The sequence below is a fragment of the Carlito syrichta genome, unplaced genomic scaffold (genome assembly GCF_000164805.1).
Source record: "Carlito syrichta isolate Samal-C Ts95f unplaced genomic scaffold, Tarsius_syrichta-2.0.1 Scaffold311675, whole genome shotgun sequence".
NCBI lineage: Eukaryota > Metazoa > Chordata > Mammalia > Primates > Tarsiidae > Carlito > Carlito syrichta.
This window is the reverse complement of record NW_007255771.1, coordinates 61,644-79,403: the sequence shown is the minus strand read 5'-3', so window position 1 is coordinate 79,403 and position 17,760 is coordinate 61,644. Positions and strand designations below refer to the sequence as shown.

The following is a 17,760-nucleotide window of genomic DNA, read 5'->3' as shown; positions in this document are numbered from 1 at the left end:
TCAACGGCCCTTCCTGATCCCTAACGCTCAGTGGGCCTCCATGGCTGGCTCCCAACAGGTTTTTTGTTGTTTTTTTTTTTTGAGTTGGGGGATCTTGCTTCATTGCCCAGGCTGGAGTACAGTGGCACAATCACAACTCACCACAGTCTTCACCTCCTGGGCTCAGGTGATCCTTCTACCTCAGCCTCCCAAGCAGCTGGGACCACAGGCATACACTACAACACCTGGCTAATCATTTAAAAATTTTCTTATAGAGACAAGATCTTGCTCTGTTGTCCATACTGGTCTTGAACTCCTGGGCTCAAGAATTCCTCTTGCCTTGGCCTCTCAAAAGTGCTGGAATCATAGGCATGCACCATTGCACCAAGCCAAATCTGTGACTTTTTAATGCCTGCTTATTTCACTTGGACTTGGGAGACTGTTGTCCTGATGCCCGCCTTTGTCAGCAGATGAAGCCTGCCTTGGTGCTTTGGAACTGCTCCTTGCAGTCAACCTGTTCTGGGATGGTGTTTACTCTTGACCTTGGTCATGGGGGAAGATGGGGATGGGGTGGTGGTGGTGGTGGAAGTGTGTGTGTGTGTGTGTGTGTGTGTGTGTGTGTGTGTGTGTGTGTGCATGAACACATGTGGACAAACCCCCCAAGTGGAGTGACTGAAGGCCAGAGGTGAAAAAAGGGAACCACTGCACTATAAGTGGCTTCAGCTGACCTGTTGCACCTCTTGTATCTTTTTCCCTGAAGGAACGAACTTCTCCTGCATCTGAAGACCTACAACTTGTACTATGAAGGCCAGAATTTGCAGCTCCGACACCGAGAGGTAAGGAGTGCCTAGGGAAAGCCTGTGAGTCTCCTGCCCTGAGTGGGTCATGGTCAATTTGTGTCCTGGATCCGAGGGTCCCGGAGGTTCCTAGAGGTCCCCACTTCTTCTTCCACAGTCAGTGACCTCTCATTTAAGATGTTACTGAGAATCCTTGGGGTTCCCTGGAAAGAAACGCCAGGCCAAGTTTTATTCTAAAAAGGATGCATTTGTCTGTTCCAGAGAAATGCCTGTGAATGTGTGGCTGGGCTGGCACAGCCTCAGAGGGGACAGTCTCCAGGGAGGGCTTCAGGAAATGACTCACATGACTCCCAAGTAGGAGTCTTCTTTTTGGGCAGTTCAGGAAATTTCCCCAGTCCTTTGTGTTTCCCTAGGCACCTGTGCAGCATATAAGCTTTGGGTGCTTTTCACAGCCCAACGCTGCCATAACATGCCATTCTCTGAGTGAGGCCACAGCTGCAAGCCGTCTTCTGAGGCTGCCTTCTTGAATGCCCTTTGATATCCATCTGACGTTCCCCAGCCCCCATCCTGAATCTAAGCTTACTCCTCCTGTATCCATTTCTGTAAAGTCTGTTATCAGATAGATGGGGAGTTTTAAGGAGTCTGGTAATTTATACTCAAGCATTCTTGACTGATAAGAGGGTACATACGTGTAGTACCTTCAAAACACATTTTCAGGGTGTTGGCCATGGCAATTTAACCCATGGAAGTAGATAGAAGAGGGTAGAATATCAGCTCCTAAGGCAGGCTAGTTGGGGACAGTAGGTGGGATGTGGTGGCCTTTTCTGTGTTCTTCGAACCAGTCTACTTAGGCAAGGTCCTATTCTGGGTTAAATTCTGTCCTATGGTCCTGTAAAGCAATGGTGCTCTCCTTGACCAGCTGGAAGGCCATATATGTACAGCTGATGCTTCCATAAAGCCTCTCTCCCCCAGGAGTCCCAAATGTCCTAAAATTGTTCCATTTCTCTCTTGCCCTTTTTTCTTCCATCCTCCATCTCTAAGGATGATCCTGGGACCCAGGTTAGTTGTTTATTGAGCAGATGTCATTTTTACCTACGGGGCTTGTCCTGAAGATGTGGCCATGACCCAGCATGGGTTCAGAAGGGTTTTCTGAGACTGGGGAGAGGAGGCCTGACCCTTTTAGGCACTGTCTTTGAGGTTTCCACTAATTAACGGTTGTGTCAGTGAGCAAGATATTGGTCCTTAAATAGCTTTCCTGGGGTACGTCCTATAAAATAAATCCTCAAAGTTCTCCATAATTAAAGGGTTTCATGCTCATGCATGAGATCCACTTCTTTGGGATGGAGTGTGTAAATGCCCTTAGAACGATTTTATATTTAACTTATTATTCAGCAACCTTTGAGTACAAGTTAGGATCTCTTGCAGGACCTATTCACCTCTGGGAGAATCTTCATATAGCACATTAGCTTATTATAGGCTCTGGGGCATTCTGCTGTTAGGAAATCTGATTAGCACAGCCTCTCTCAGCTCACAATCACTTGACACCCTATTAAAGGCAACAGTTCAACTGATAGAGGAGCTGGTATTCTATGGAATAAACTTGGGGAAATGTTGCTTTAAATCTTCTTCCACCAGTGGGTCAGCTTGCTAAACATACTTCATAGCTCAAGATACTTCACTTTCTATAGTAGGGGAAGGGAAAGCAGCGAACTCAAGAATTAAGTCCTTGCTTCTGTCAGCAAGGCTAGTCTCACTTATTTTAGGAGATATATTCTGCTTTCTTTAAAGCTCATTGGTATAAACATGAAATGTTTTTTATAACTTGCACACGTATATTTGAATTTCAAGGCAACTTTTGTGCTGACCTGTGAGGTTAGCTGCAGGCTCAGCGGTAGTTTACAGTAGAGAGTGTCTTAGACCTGGGATGTGGACTGGGCAATCCTGGGAATACAGTCTTAGTGCACCACCCAGCTGGGACCCATGAAGGATGCTGCCATTCGTTTCCCAGTGTGGTCCTGGCTTCTGCGGGGCTTTCCTGGGCTCACACCAGCCGATTGCTTTGGGGGCAGGAAGAAGACGAGTTCATCGTGGAGGGGCTGCTGAACATCTCTTGGGGCCTGCGCCGGCCCATTCGTCTGCAGATGCAGGATGACCGTGAGCGCATCCGGCCCCCTCCATCCTCGTCCTCCTGGCACTCCGGCTGCAACTTGGGGGCTCAGGGGTGAGTGAGGCGTGATGGGGCTGGGAGGTGACTGGGGTACCGGGGGGTTCTGTGTGTTCTCAAGCAGACAGATGCCACCTTCCCCTCCAGTCTTGGCCCCAGCTCCTGTTTCTACCATGTCCACCGCCCACCTACTTTGGGTTTGGGATTAGAAGAAAAGGGCAGATGCTTGTGCAGTCGGGCCTCCATCCTGTCATCAGTCACCAAGTAAAGTCACAAAGAGGAGGGGATCTGCTGAGTCAGAGAGGGAGCACCCTGCACACCAAGGCTGAGGTGACAGCGTATCCTCCTTCCTGGAGAATTCTGGAGTCCCTGAGAGGGGCTGCTAGTGACTGGCTAAGCCTAGCCTGCGGGTTTCTGACAGGACACCCAATGCCCCAGTGTCATCCCCATTGGGACCATTCCTCCTGCAAAGGACCCGCTCCAGAGACACTAAGGCTTGAACCTTTTTTTTTTTTTTTTTTTTTTGAGTTGGAGTCTCACTCTGTCGCCCAGACTGGAGTGCAGTGGCCGCTCCCGGCCACCGCAGCCTCGACCTGCTGGACTCCAGCGATCCTTCTGCTGCAGCCTTCCGAGTAGCCGGAATTACAGGCGCGCGCTACCACGCCCGGCTGATTTTTTGATTTATTGTAGAGATGAGGTCTCGCCTGCCTAGGCGAGTCTCGAACCCGTGGGCTCAGGCAATCCACTCACCTCAGCCTCCCAAAGGCACAGGATTACAAGCAGAGCCACCAAGCCCGGCTGGCTTGAACCTTCTAACCTAAGCTCTTTGAGGCTCGGGGGAACCTGGAAGTGGAAATACAATGTCAGATCATGTCAGCCAATCAGGTGAGGTCAGCCAGGGGTCTGCTCCCTTCAGACCACACCTAGAGCCAGATCGCAGCAGCATGGCCAGTAGTCTGGGAAGTCCTCTCCTCTGGGTCCCCACCTGGAGGCCTGGGAGGACCTAGCTGGTTCCTTCCCAACCCTGGTGGCCAGATAAATCATTGACTGCATCTAGTAAGGCACACCCTTTTTATTGTGTTTCTGAGACTTGAGTTTTAGGATCAAGTGACTTGCTTTGTTCTGTCCTGAAACTTGCTGATGCTGACTGTCTTCAGGCCAGAGCCTGGGTGGAGTGTGCTGGCCTCTCAGCCAAAACCACAGTGATTTTTTTTTTAGTTTACACGAGAACCAAGCCCTTTCTGTTGGCCACATTGAACGTTTTGTTAAACTCCACAGCCAAATCCATCTGTCTCTAGAATTGAGAGAAACCTGCAATGTGGCCAAACCCTGGAGCTGATCTGGTTTCCGTCCAAGGACATTTAAGGAGGAACGTTGTTGCCTGTCCCATTGGGTGCTGGGCTGTCTGGTCAAGGTTCTTTGGTTTCAGCTAATTTCGCTGGTTCCACATTCTACTTTGCTTTTGGAACTATCACTGTATTTGATTAAATTTTATTTGACTTTGTGGTCTTTGGCTGGTGCTGCTCAGAGGTCCTTCACTGTGTATAATCATTTGTGCTCCCTTCCCTGTGGCATCAAGCTGGGCTTGGTTGGCCTTTGAAACGTGCAAAATACTTTGAGAACATTTTCAGGCATGATAAGTGATGTCATCCAGATACCAGTTATATAAAGTGAATACTGGGGCCACTGTGTTAAGAAGGATGCTGAGTTTCTGCTTTGGCAAGAAAGAGGTTTTTGGACCAGGGAGTGGGAAAGGGACACTATGGTGCCAAGAGCTCCCTGCTCTCGAGAGGCTCTGACGAGATCCCTTCTGGGTCTATGAGTTAGATTATACTAGGAAGTTCTTTCAGATTTTCTATGTCAGTTATCTTCTCTTGCAACTATCATTCCCAGAACACGAGACCTATCACTATTGGAACCCAGAAAGCCCATGCTCTTCTCACCATGGGACAGTCTTAATTGGTCAAGTATGATCCTTCTTTGCAGCCAAATCCTCTGTTGGTTTGGGGTGTTTCCCTGAGCTGCTCCCATTGTCCTTACCGTGATCATGACAAACCCAGGTCTCAACTCAGACTTCTTGCTTATGGCTCTTTCTCCAGCTTGGCTGAGGACTCTGTCCTCGTGATCCTGAGAACCCTGTCCTCAGTGCTCCTTCCAAAGTTCCCCCGATTCTTGCAACTACCCAGCCTATTACTTTCCATTCCTTTTAGATGCCAGAAGCAATCTATGAGTTATTCCTCCAACTAAAATAGTTCTGAACTGGAACTCTGTCCTGCAGAACAAATGGCTGTTATTAGCATTTTCCAAATAAGCCCCAGAGCCCATACGTGCTTAGAAACTCAGTGTAGGCAACACATGGGTTTTGTTTTCTGGGGTTCTCCATCCTGGGCTTGATGAATCGGGTACTTGTGTTGCTGCAGATGCTGGGAAAGAACATCTTCTCTCCCCCAAATCTGCCTCCCCCTCCACTGCTCAGCCTGGGAGCTGGGCCAGCCTCAGATCCTTTGTTGCCTGATGTGTATGGGTACCCAGCTTGGCACGAGCAGAGTGCTCTCCTTGAAGGGTGGGGTGGGACAGGAGTGGGGCCATCTCCCCACAGAAGCTAATTTGATCTCCTTTTTGTTTGTCTTCCACCCCCTCAGCACCATCCTGAAGCCCCTCACCATGCCCAACATTCAGATCTCAGAGGTGGACGCGTCGGCTGAGAGCGACCCGACTCCGAGCCCCACAGGTACACACACTGTGGAGAAGCCTCGGGTGAAGTGCCCACTGTGTAAAGATCTCTCTGATAGATGTTGTAAACTATTATTTATTTTTGAGAGTAAACAATTTGCATGGTTCAAAATTCAAAAGGTAGACCAGATGCAGAGGCTCATGCCTGTAATCCCAGCACTTTGGTAGGCTGAAGTGGGAGGACTTCTTGGGACCAGGAATTAAAGACTAGCCTGGGCACCATAGTGAGACCTTGTCTCTACAAGAAATTGAAAAAAAAAATTAATTGAATGTGGTGGCACATGCCTTCTAGTCCCAGTTACTCGGGAGGCTAGGGTGGAAGGATCACCTAAGCCTAAGAAATCGAGGCTGCAGTGAGCCGTGATAATGCCACTGCAGTCAAGCCTAGGTGATGGAATGAGACTGACTCAAAAACAAAACAAAACAAAAAACCAAAAGGTATTAAAAGGAAGTAATTAAAAGTCACTCACCTCATCTACCCATCTAGAAGCAACCCTAGGCCATCCTTCCCAGATAGTCCATGCAAATTCAGGTAAATATACACCAACACACCTTTATGGATGGATATGAGTTCTCTTCTTCTCTTTTTATACCAGTGGTAGCATTTTGCACATTATTGTTTCCATTGACCAGTTTATCTTGGGGATTGTGCCATATAAACCTATAAGGAGCCTCCTCATTCTTTGCAGCTCTTGTTTTATTCCATTGTATGGAAAAAATGATGATTGAATTACTCCCTATTGATAATACTTAAGTCCTTTGCAATCTTTGGTGTGACAAGCTTGCAGTCTTATATACACGTTAGATCATGCATTTGTCAGTGTGTCTGCAGGATTTTGGGTTTGAGCCTACATGTGCTAGCAATTTTGATAGATGTTGTCAGTTTGCAAAATCTTTTTTAATATAACATGGGTTAAATATATTTGAATAAAAACAGATCAACCTACTTGTGCTTCACAAATGATTAATGTCAGTATTTAATATTTAGTACTGTATGCAAAGAGAGAACGATGTCATGGAATTCCTGTATATTTATATGTATATGCTCTATTAAGAATTTTTTTCAATTTTTTATTGTGGTAAAATACACATAACATAAAACTTACCATATCAGCTGTTTTTAAGTATATAGTTCACTGGTATTACATACGTTCATATGGTTGTGCAACCATCACCACCTTCCATCCCGGAGCTTTCTTGATCTTGTAAAACTGAAGCTCCATCCCCATTAAAATTATTATTATGTCATTTTACAGGTTAAAAAAAACAGAGGCACAGAGAAGTTAGTGATACGTGGTAATAGTGGAGCTGGGATTTGAACCCAGGGAGTCTGGCTCTGTAGTCTGTGTACTGAACCTTTTCACTGTATAACTTCTCAGTAAATTATGCATTATGTTTTTCCCTCAGAAGAAAGTAAGTTTTTTTTTTCTTTCTTTTTTTAGTGATGAGGTCTCTCTTTGTCACCCAGACTGGAGTGCAGAGGCACAGTTGTAGCTCACTGCAGCCTCAAACTCCTGGGCTCAAGCAATTCTCCTACCTCAGCCTCCTGAGTGGCTGGGACCACAGGTGTCCCCATGTCCAACCCAGAAAATACTATTTTTATAAAGTATATATATACACATACACACTTTTTTTTTTTTTTTTTTAGGCAGTGGGTGCTATAGCATTGGCCACAAAGAAGGGACCACACGTAAAGTGCCACGTCCCGGGTTCGTTCAGACAGACAGAGCTTATTTCCCGATTTCTTTTCAGACTCCAGGGGCCTGAGGCCTCTACAGGAAGACACCCCACAGCTGATGCGCACACGTAGTGATGTTGGGGTGCGTCGCCGTGGCAATGTGAGGACACCCAGTGACCAACGGCGAATCAGACGCCACCGCTTCTCCATCAACGGCCATTTCTACAATCATAAGGTAGAGTGGATGGAGGGTGGAGAAAGGGGACAAGACCCCTTCTTCGGCAGCTGCCACTTGAGAGCTATAGCCATGTAGTCCGTGGTGGGACACCTGGGAAGCCCGGTGGTTGCTGATTAGTCTCTGGGTGGGTGGGCTGCAAGCTCTGCTAGCTTCCTGAGGGCTGAGGAGACCCAGGTGGGAAGGCTCAAACCTACTAGGGGCTCCCCCTAGGGTGATGGGTGAACTCAGTGCTATAGCCTTCAAGACCCTATAAATACATCTCATCAATCCCCCCCGGCAAATCAATGCATTACCTCTCTTCTTGCACACTGTGCCTCCCGGCTGATACACAGGCTGGCTTTTCCCTGAGCTGAGGGCTTTCTCTGAAGCAGGGCTGTGGGTTTTGGATCTGGGGGTGTCAGTGCACACTCCCTATCCCAAGCTAACTGACCCCTCCTTTCCTCCTGGTGCTTGGTTCAAATCCCACACCCCAAGGCAAGTGCATAGTGAGAGAGTAGTCAGCATCCTCCTTGTGGTGAAGTCTCAGGGAAGGGTGTTTGTGGATGTTTTCCTTGGAGAGTGGGCCTCACTTATCTGGCCCTATTCCTCTTCCTAACCCTGCCATTGGGCAAGCTCAGACCTGAGCAGGGACTAAATGATTTAGGCAAACCCAGGGCTGCTTTATCTACAAAGACCGCTCCTTGCCAGGTGGCCGGGGATTCTCGGGGAGTCCATTTTGAGTACCGTTGTCACTGTGCCCTGTGCCACACCTGGGTTTTAGTATTCCGTTCTTGTTTCCACTCTCATCCTGAGCTGGATCCCTCTATTGACAGACATCAGTGTTCACGCCGGCTTATGGCTCCGTCACCAACGTCCGCATCAACAGCACCATGACCACCCCGCAGGTCCTGAAACTGCTGCTCAATAAATTTAAGGCAAGTTCCCTTTGCTGGCTGGCCACAGATGAGGTCACACGTGTGTGCCCTGGGACCCCAGAGGGGGAGCTGTGGAGAGGGTATGATTCGGGGGTGATGGGCAGAGGGCGTGGGTTCTTTAGACTCACTTTTCAAAGCAAGGTCTACAGCATCAGCACCACCTGGGAGCTTGTCAGAAAAGCAGATTCTCAGGCCCTGCCCCAGACCCGCTGAATCAGGAATACTGAGGGTGCAGCCAAGGAACCCGTTTAACAAGGCCTGCAGGGGATCTGATGCCTGTTGAAGCTTAAGAAACACCAGTCCCTAGGTCCTTTATGGGCTACTATAGAGGGACCCTGGGGCCTGCTGACTGTTATGGGTTCGGTGTACAGATTGACTTCTGAGACACAGTTGGGGAACCTTCTTTGAAAAATGGTATTTAAATAGATGTGCAAATTATAGTGCATGAGGGCTTTAAAGTCCTGTTACACTATGCTCTCCACAGTCTCCTTGTAATTCTCTTGGAGAACAGGTTTTCTTATTAGTTTATTGTTTTGAGTCAGGGGTCTCACTCTGTTGCCCAGGCTGGAGTACAGTGGCATGAGCATAGCTCACCACAGCCTCAAACTTCTGGGCTCAGGCAATCCTTCTGCTTAAGCCCTCACTCCCCCAGGTAGCTGGGACTGCAGATGTGCACCACCACACCTGTCTAAATTTTTGATTTTTTTTGGTGGGGATGAGATCTTGCTATGTTGCTCAGGCTGGTCTTGAACTCTTGGGCTCAAGCAATCCTCCCACCTCAGCCTCCCAAAGTGCTGGGATTACAGGCATAAGCCCCATGCCTGGCCAAGTTATTCTTATTTTTAATGAAAGCCAGTGTAGCTTAGCAGTCTAAGAACACAGGCTCTGAGTCCAAATCTCCATCTACCACTTGCTAGTTGGACGAATTTGGCAAGTTAATTCATCTGCCTGTGCTTCTGCCTCCTGATCTATAAAATGAGGATAATGGGACCTTGTTATAGTATAGTCTTGAGTATTAGATGAATTACATGTAAAATATGTAGAACCAGGGCTGACATATTGCAATAAATGTTGGCTATTACCTATTACAGTCACATATGTACAATATAACATTTCAGTCTATGACAAATTAAATATGTGGTGATCCTTTAAGATTATAATACTGGCCAGGCGTGGTAACTGAAGCCTTGTAATCCCAGCACTTTGGGAGGCCGAGGCAAGAGGATTGCCTGAGTCCACGAGTTCGAGACCAGCCTAGGCAACATGGCTGGCTAATTTTTTTATTTATCGTCTCTACAATAAATAAAAAAATTAGCCAGTCATTGTAGCACGTGCCTGTAAGTTCCAGCTATTTGGAAGGCTGAGGCAGAGGGATTGCTGGATCCCAGCAGGTTGACGTTGGGGTGGCTGTGAGTGTGCCACTGCACTTCAGCCTGGGTGATGGAGTGAGACTCCAACCAAAAAAAAAAAAGATTTGTACTGTATCTTTTTGATGTTTAGTTAGGTTTAGATATACAAATACTTACCATTGTGTTATAATTCCCTGCAGTGTTCAGTATAGTCACATTATGTACAGCTTTGTAGCCCAAGTGCAGCAGGCAATACCATGCAGCCTAGGTGTGTAGTAAGCTTGTGTGAGTACAAAAACCACTCTGTGTTGGTTGCACAACAATGAAATCACCTAAGGACACTTTTCTCAGAATGTTTCGTTAAGTGACACATGGCTGTATCACTGATAAAGTTATCTCCCTAGCCCATCTCCTCATCACTTCTAAGAGTTGTAGGTAAATAGCTATCCCCCCTAAAGAGCCTAAAATTTATTTAGTTTTGCAGTGTTGAAGATGAGGGAATGACTCAAAATTAGGATGCATAACTATATGCTTTCAACAAGTCTCTTTTGCTCCTGACTCAGATTGAGAATTCAGCGGAGGAGTTTGCTTTGTACGTGGTCCATACCAGTGGTGGTGAGTCTGAAGACCACAATGTACTTTAAAACTTCTAATTAACTCAAAATAGCAAAGTTAAATAAAAAATACCTCTGCCTCATTCTCTTGTTGTTTGGGTTTTGGAAACTTCCAGATGTTGTTTTGTCTCCAGGGTGGATGGGCTTGCTGGAGGAGTCCACTGGGGAAGGCTTTATATGGTCAGTGAACAAACCTGGCACCTAACTGCCTATTAAAAAAGGAACTAGAGATTCCTGCGAGACAGATAAACCCAATTCCTGCCGGGCTCGGTGGCTCAGCCTGTAATCCCGCGGCTTTGGGAGGCTGAGGTGAGTGGATTGCCTGAGCCCGCGCGTTAGAGACCCGCCTGGGCAACGAGACCTCATCTCTACAATAAATCAAAAAATCAGCCGGGCGTGGTAGCGTGCGCCTGTAATTCCGGCTACTCGGAAGGCTGAGGCGGAAGGATCGCCGGAGCCCAGCAGGTCAAGGCTGCGGTGGCCGGAAGCGGCCACTGCACTCCAGTCTGGGCAACTGAGTGAGACTCCAACTCAAAAAAAAAAACAAAAACCCAATTCCTCCAAAGGGTTTGAGGCATGATAGTATTTTGTGGGGGAGGGGAATGGGAAGTCTCTTGACTTGTACGACCACATCTCCTAAGGTGTCTGGTCCATTGGAGCCCCTGCATTGACCACTACTTAAGATGAGAAGGGCCTCTGGCTGGACTCAGAGCTGCTTCTGGTTGTGTGTGCTTGCAGAGAAACAGAAGCTGAAGTCCACAGATTACCCCCTGATTGCCCGAATCCTCCAAGGTCCATGTGAGCAGGTCTCCAAAGTGTTCCTTATGGAGAAGGACCAAGTGGAGGAAGTCACCTATGATGTGAGTCCCCTGTGGGTTGGGTGGCTGGTCCTCAGAAGGATGGGGATTTGATTAGGTTACCTTCGTCTGGGGTATAGCATGACTTTTTGACCAAGGAGCATACCCCCTTTTAATGTCATTCTTCAAAATCAGGCTTTCTTAAAGGTTGAGGGTGTGCCCTGTGGGGGTGTTGGAGGAATGCTTAGGCAGAAAAGGAATAAATTTCTTTTTTTTTTCTTTTTTGAGTTGGAGTCTCATCTGTTGCACAGGCTGGAGTGCAGTGGCACGTTCATGGCCACCGCAGCCTGGACCTACTGGGTTCAGGTGATCCTTCTGCCTCAGTCTTCTAAGTAGCTGGAGCTACAGACATGCACCACCACGCCCCGCTAATTTTTTTATTTATTGTAGAGATGAGGTCTGGCCAAGTTGCTCAGGCTGATCACGAACTCAGGCAGTCTTCTCACCTCAGCCTCCCAAAGTGCTGGGATTATAGGCATGAGCCATCATGCCTGGCCAAGAATAAATTTCTTGAGCCTTTCTAGGGTACTATAAGAGGACTGAGAAGTTTCTGCAAGTCTTTCAGCAACATCAAGGAGTTAGCAGTGTATCAGTCAACTTTTGCTACAGTAACAAACATCTCCAAATCTTAGTAGCTTATAACAACTAATGTTTACTTTTTTGCTCTTGATTCTGTGAGTTGGTAGCAGTGGCTTTACTCTAGGCTGTGGGTTAAATTTGAGTGTGTCTCATTCAGAGGCCAGGGCTCTAGGGGCAGTGACTTCTTCTCAAGGGGTGCTCCTTATGGCTAATAGTGGAGTGCAAGAAACCAGACCAACCCATGCAAGCACATTTGAAACCTCCATTCAGATTTGATGTATGCCATGTCCACACACATTCCATTGACCAAAGCAAGTCACATAGCCAAGCCCAACTTCAATAGGGTGGAGAAATATACTTCTCCCATGGAGGAGAGGTGATAGAGAGGGGGTTGTGGTGGAGGGAAAATAGCCATTTTTAAAACTTTAACTCACCTGGAGCCACCCACAGCCTCTTTGAAGCAAGTTCACATTTGGATGCCTGTTAGAGCATTGAGACCCATGGTTCTGTACGTTTTCTTAGGGGAGAGCAAAGAGGTTTATTCAATATCATGGGTTCAGTTCTTTCTTGGCATCACTATATCAAGAGAAAGTGCTTTCCCACATTTAACGTCACCATGTCCTAGACTGGATACATGAGATAAACATGAAAAGCTATGAGACAATGTCATATAAATGAAGTGACCATCATCACAGACTCTGTGCCAGCCTTGAGAAGAACGAGGCTTGGCCCCTCCCTTGAAGACAATTCAGGGTTAATGGAAAAGTGTATTTCCTAAGGCTTTGTGCCTTGCATGAGAGTGATGCCAAAGGGAATTGGAGTAATGCCAGGATGGGCATGCATCCCAGACTTGCTCCTTTCTCCCCAGGTGGCCCAGTATATCAAGTTCGAGATGCCCGTGCTCAAAAGCTTCATTCAGAAGCTCCAGGAGGAAGAAGATCGGGAAGTAAAGAAGCTGATGCGCAAGTAAGCGTGGCCTCTGGGGTGCTGGTGGCCTCTCTTTGGGACCTCCAGAGAGGGGTCTCTGCCAGGCGCCTTGCAAGGACTGTGCTGCGTGGCCACATGGGCCTGGTCTTCTGGGCCTTTTTCGGGGGGGCTGCCCACAGACAGATCTGGATCTCAGATAGGGACATAAGACTTAAGTGTGTTGTCTCTCTACTTCTCATGTCAGCTTCTCATTTTGATGTGAACTGTCAAAATGTCTTTTGTTCCCCTTTTTATGGAAGGACTCTGAAAAGAAGGTGTTAGTGTAACATTTATTTGGGGTCTAGATTCAGAAATGGGGGAGGTGATTTCATCCTGGTGTCCTAAACGTATGATCTGGCTCCCAGCAGGAAACATGTGCCCACTCTGATGAGGGTCCTTGAGGAGCATTGGATGAAGGGACTATTTCCAAAGTCTTGGGCGGAGTCTGGGGTAAACTCAAGGGATGGCACACCCCTCAGCCCGGGGCTAGTGGCACCCCCACTTGTCTGAGGGGTGAGGGCAAAAAGTGCTAACCAAGACCCAGCAGTCTCAGGATTTCAGGAAGGTTGTCTTAGCAGTGCATGTAGTCTGAACTACCTACTTCTAAAATCCTTTCTTCTCATCCTTCTTCCCTGTTTTTCTCTTCTGGAAATTTCATTTGGGTTGAAAAGTCCAGTGAAGCTTTTTTCTGGGGAGAATTTTATGTATTTTTTTTTTTTTTTTGCCATGTTTAATTATAGAATAGACTGATTTTCATAGATATGGTAGGGTGAGTGATTTTTCGCCTCTGGAGACTAAAGCCAGTGCTGCATGTGTTTTATGGATGATAATAACTAGTATGATAGCAGTTAACATTTATATTGAACACTGACTATGGCCTAAATTTTAAAAGCCTTTACTGTGCAGTGCAAAGCCCTAAACATAAAGGTTGTGTCCCCTTAGGCCTGCATAGTAGTGCTCATTCTGGTAGCTGCAGTGCCACCGTTCAGGAAAGTCTTGGGAAGCCTGAATTCACCCATCAGCCGTGGACTTCCATGCCTACTTGTTGCTGTGGCCTCTGGGGCCAAATGCAGGCTCTGATATAAGGTTAAACCATAGGAAGTTGTCATTTCTGTCAGTTCTCCCAAAAGGATCAATTTCACATAGTCCAGTCTAGGTGAGTAATGAGCTACTGTGCATATAAAGTGCTATGCAGAGTGTCTTGGGCAGAGTCAGCACTCAGTTCATAGAAACTTTATTATTGTTGTTTTTGTTGTTTCTACCTTTACATCTGTCTTTTGCCAGATGTTCTAACCTTAGTAAAATAATCTAAGCTGGATTTGGCCTCTTTATTCCTTCTCGTTCTGTTGTGAAAATGAACACAAGCAACAAAGTGACTAAAGAGTGGGCAAGTCATGGAAGTAAAGGGGCAGGAGACTCACTGTTACCTGATGTGACTTTGGTGTTACCTGACATTACCTGGTGTTACCTGATGTTACCTGGTATTACTTGGTTTTACCTGTTGTTACCTGATGTTGCCTGGTGTTACCTGGTGTTACTTGGTATGACCTGGGTGGCCAGGAAGATCATTGCTCTTCCCCAAACCTATTTCTTGTCCCCAGGTACACCGTGCTCCGGCTAATGATTCGGCAGAGGCTGGAGGAGATAGCCGAGACCCCGGCAACAATCTGAGCCACAGAATGAGGGGATCCAGACACCCCAGGAGCCACATTGACCTGAGAAGACCCAGAGGAAGCTGCGAGCCTTCTTTCCATGGAAACATTCAGATACAAATCTCTCTATCTCTGGGCAAACCTTCACTAGTTCCCTTGAGCAGGACAAAGAAGTCAGCAGACAACTCAGCTCACCATTCCTGGATCCCTGCTCGAGTTTCCTTCACTCACAAGGACTGTTGATTTTTAAGGAGGGCACGAAATGTATGTTTGTGTACACACATACACACATGGTACATGTTCAGGTGCCTATCTGATGTTTTCACATGTACTTAAATTCCGAGCAACCTGCACTAGTGCCATGGAACAGCCATATGTCTGCCCATGGCTAGAAGGGGAAGGGGTTCTTCATGCTCACCATTTGAAGGATTTATGTGTTAGTAGAAATTCTCCTTGTATGCCTAGAAGGACCGATCAGTGGATGAGAGATTCTTGGAAATTAACAAAGTAACAGCCCCATACCCTTGGGGAAAGGAAAAGATAAATTATCATAGGGTTGAAATAAGCCCACAAATTTTTACACTGGAAACTTTGATCGTTTTAAGTCACCAGTGTGATGTATGTGATGTTGTGTGAACACCTTTAAAGAATGGATTCTGCCTCTATCCCTGCCTCCATGGCCACCTCTAGGAGACAGAGACAGAAGAGAGCCTGCCTGCTTCTCTCTATGCACGAGCTGCTGACCCATCGCTCTGGGCTTCCTTGAGTCAAAGGAAAGGTCCCATGAAACAAATGTCTCACTGGTGTGTGTATGGTGTTGACCAGTCAGCATGGCTAGGGCCTGGCTTGTTCTAGAATAGTGGCCAGGAATTTCCAAACTCCCTCCTGAAAGGGAAGTGTCAGGGCTATCTGCAGAAATGACAGGTGTCTTGAGTCCAGCCCATCTTCATGTCATCAAGGGTCTTCCTGCAGTTGGAACTGGGACCTTGTGTTTGAAGTCAGTGTTATTCCTTCCAACCTCTGGGTCTTGTGGGCTGCCCTCACCCTTGTGTGTGGAGATGGACTCCAAGAATAAGACCTCATCCTGCTGCTGACTCAGCACAGGGAAGCTCTGTAGACCACCCTGTGAAGGTGCATGGGGATGACGGAGCTTTTCTCTCAGCTTCTCTGAGCAGCCACCCAGGTGATGGTTAGAGGCAATGCTGGTGCGGGGAAGGGGCAGAGACAGTCTGTCCCCGTGACCCCATTGGGAAGATTGCATCAGTATGGCGGACACAGTTTGAAGGGACAAGCAGATGCTTGGAGCTGGGTACCTGACTGTGGAGATCAACCAAGCAACACCAGGAGCTCCTAACAGCAGATGTCTCTGAGCCTTTCCGGGGCAGAGACCTTCCCCATCTCTTCGTGTTCTCTTCAAGGAAGGTTGGCAGAGCCGGGCACTTGGGGCAAGGGGAGCCACTGGGTGGTGCTGCCAAAGGAAAGTCGACTTTTTTGGCTGAGCTGTTCCTGCCCCGGGTACCCTCCTGCCCCTACTTGTACCTATGGTCTCCTTAGAAGGCTCACAGCTGTGGTCTTGTTGTAGACCACAAAAAGATGGCAACCTGCCACCTGACATTTTGTCAGGGGTTTCACAGCAAGCCTGCCTCCTCCATGGGGACAGCAACATCTGCCCCATGGGACATGGACAGAGTGGAAGCCCGGAGGGGCTTATTCTCATACGCCTCAGCGAGCTTCTGCCAAATGCATAGAATTGGGGAAAAAAGACAAGGGGTGAGGACAGGGAGAGGCTTCCTGTGTCACAGACAGGAAAGAGCAGTTTTGTGAATGCAAACGTACCTCCTGAATGTTGCATTTGAAAAAATGATTTGGAAAACTTGTCTTCCGGTAACGTTTATTTTGAATGTTCAAAGCCTTTGTTGAACCCAAGAATTCTCCTTGGAGGACTGTGGGGAAAGATTTCCACAAAGGAAAGGACTAACCACTGACTGACTGGACAGCTATTTCTGCTTTATAAAAGTTCTCTTTGATTTGCACTAGCACTATATGATGCTGTTACATTGACACATGTTGCAGAATTTTCAGATGGCTAGATCACTTTCCAAGAGAGATGCTAAGGTGGACTCGGCTTTTTAGAGATGGAGGCGTCAGGTGGAGTGAGGGAAGGTTGCATCTAACACAGCACATTTGCGTTTCACGTACACCTCGCATTTCAGTTTTGGCCCACCCTGTCTAGAGGTCATTTCTCATTAGACATTTTGGAAACGGTTTCTGAAACAGCAACGGCTGAAATAGAGATACTTCGCCACGGTGGGAACTGGATTTTCTCACTGGTATCACATGGCTTTGCAGCTTTGAACTCCTCGGCCAATTTGTGTGGGTTTATGTAATTGTGTGCGATGAACCTGAAATTGTGTAAAGAACAAAAGGCCAATTTATAGAGGTTTTTTTTCAACTTGTGAAAAGCAGTTTAGCTACATCTGGGTTCTTTTCCCCCCAGGGGCTTATGTTTCAAGGTGATCAAGTGAAGAAAAAACCTGAGCCCATCTGGCTGGGACGGTGGAATTAAGCACAAGGTCACATTCTTGGTGATCACATGGTGGGACAGTGGTGACTTCAGTTGGGGGTGGGGTGTATTACCTTGGGGAGGGGCTGAAAAGCACAAATGATGGGCTTACCCATGCATGTTGGTGGAGAGTGTGCCCACTGGTCTCTGAGTTGGACAGATTTGGACTTCGAGTTGAGGTTGAGGCGAACGGGTTTCGGGAGATTAGCCACCCATCCATGAGAAAACTGCTGAGGCCTGGGGTCAAGGTGGGCTCTGAGACATGCTGATGCTTCAAGGAGAAAGATTTCATCCTACCCTCCTCTCTCCCTAAAAGAAAGCAATATTCTCTTCTGGAACCTCTAGATAATGACATTTTATCCTCACATCAGTAGCATGTAACGACCCCCAGAAATCTGTACTCCATGCAGAAATGTCTCGACAAGAATTCTCTGTGCAGTTGGGTGGTTATTTCAAAATGTTAAGAGGGTGGAAAGAGAAATGGGCACAGAACAAGAAGCTGTCTTAAGAAAAGAGAAACTCTCTTTAAAACAACAATAACCAGTCGGACTCGGTGCCTCAGTCTGTAATCCCGCACCTTGGGAGGCTGAGGTAAGTGGATTGCCTGAACCCATGGGTTCGAGACCTGCCTGGGCAACTTGGTGAGACCTCATCTCTACAATAAATCAAAAAATTAG

General features: G+C 47.2%; 1 protein-coding gene across 1 annotated transcript in view; it reads left to right on the top strand.

Annotated features, from left to right (window-relative positions):
- RASSF2 (Ras association domain family member 2) overlaps positions 1–14,884 on the top strand; it is a 42,197-nt gene extending 27,313 nt beyond the window's left edge. The window contains exons 4-12 of the mRNA XM_008068916.2: positions 740–815; positions 2,846–2,997; positions 5,583–5,671; positions 7,426–7,586; positions 8,402–8,503; positions 10,416–10,467; positions 11,205–11,326; positions 12,771–12,868; positions 14,470–14,884. Of these exons, the coding sequence (XP_008067107.1) occupies positions 740–815; positions 2,846–2,997; positions 5,583–5,671; positions 7,426–7,586; positions 8,402–8,503; positions 10,416–10,467; positions 11,205–11,326; positions 12,771–12,868; positions 14,470–14,539 (922 nt within the window). The 3' untranslated portion in view covers positions 14,540–14,884. The remainder of the gene's footprint in view (positions 1–739; positions 816–2,845; positions 2,998–5,582; positions 5,672–7,425; positions 7,587–8,401; positions 8,504–10,415; positions 10,468–11,204; positions 11,327–12,770; positions 12,869–14,469) is intronic.
- The last annotated feature ends 2,876 nt before the right edge of the window (positions 14,885–17,760 follow it).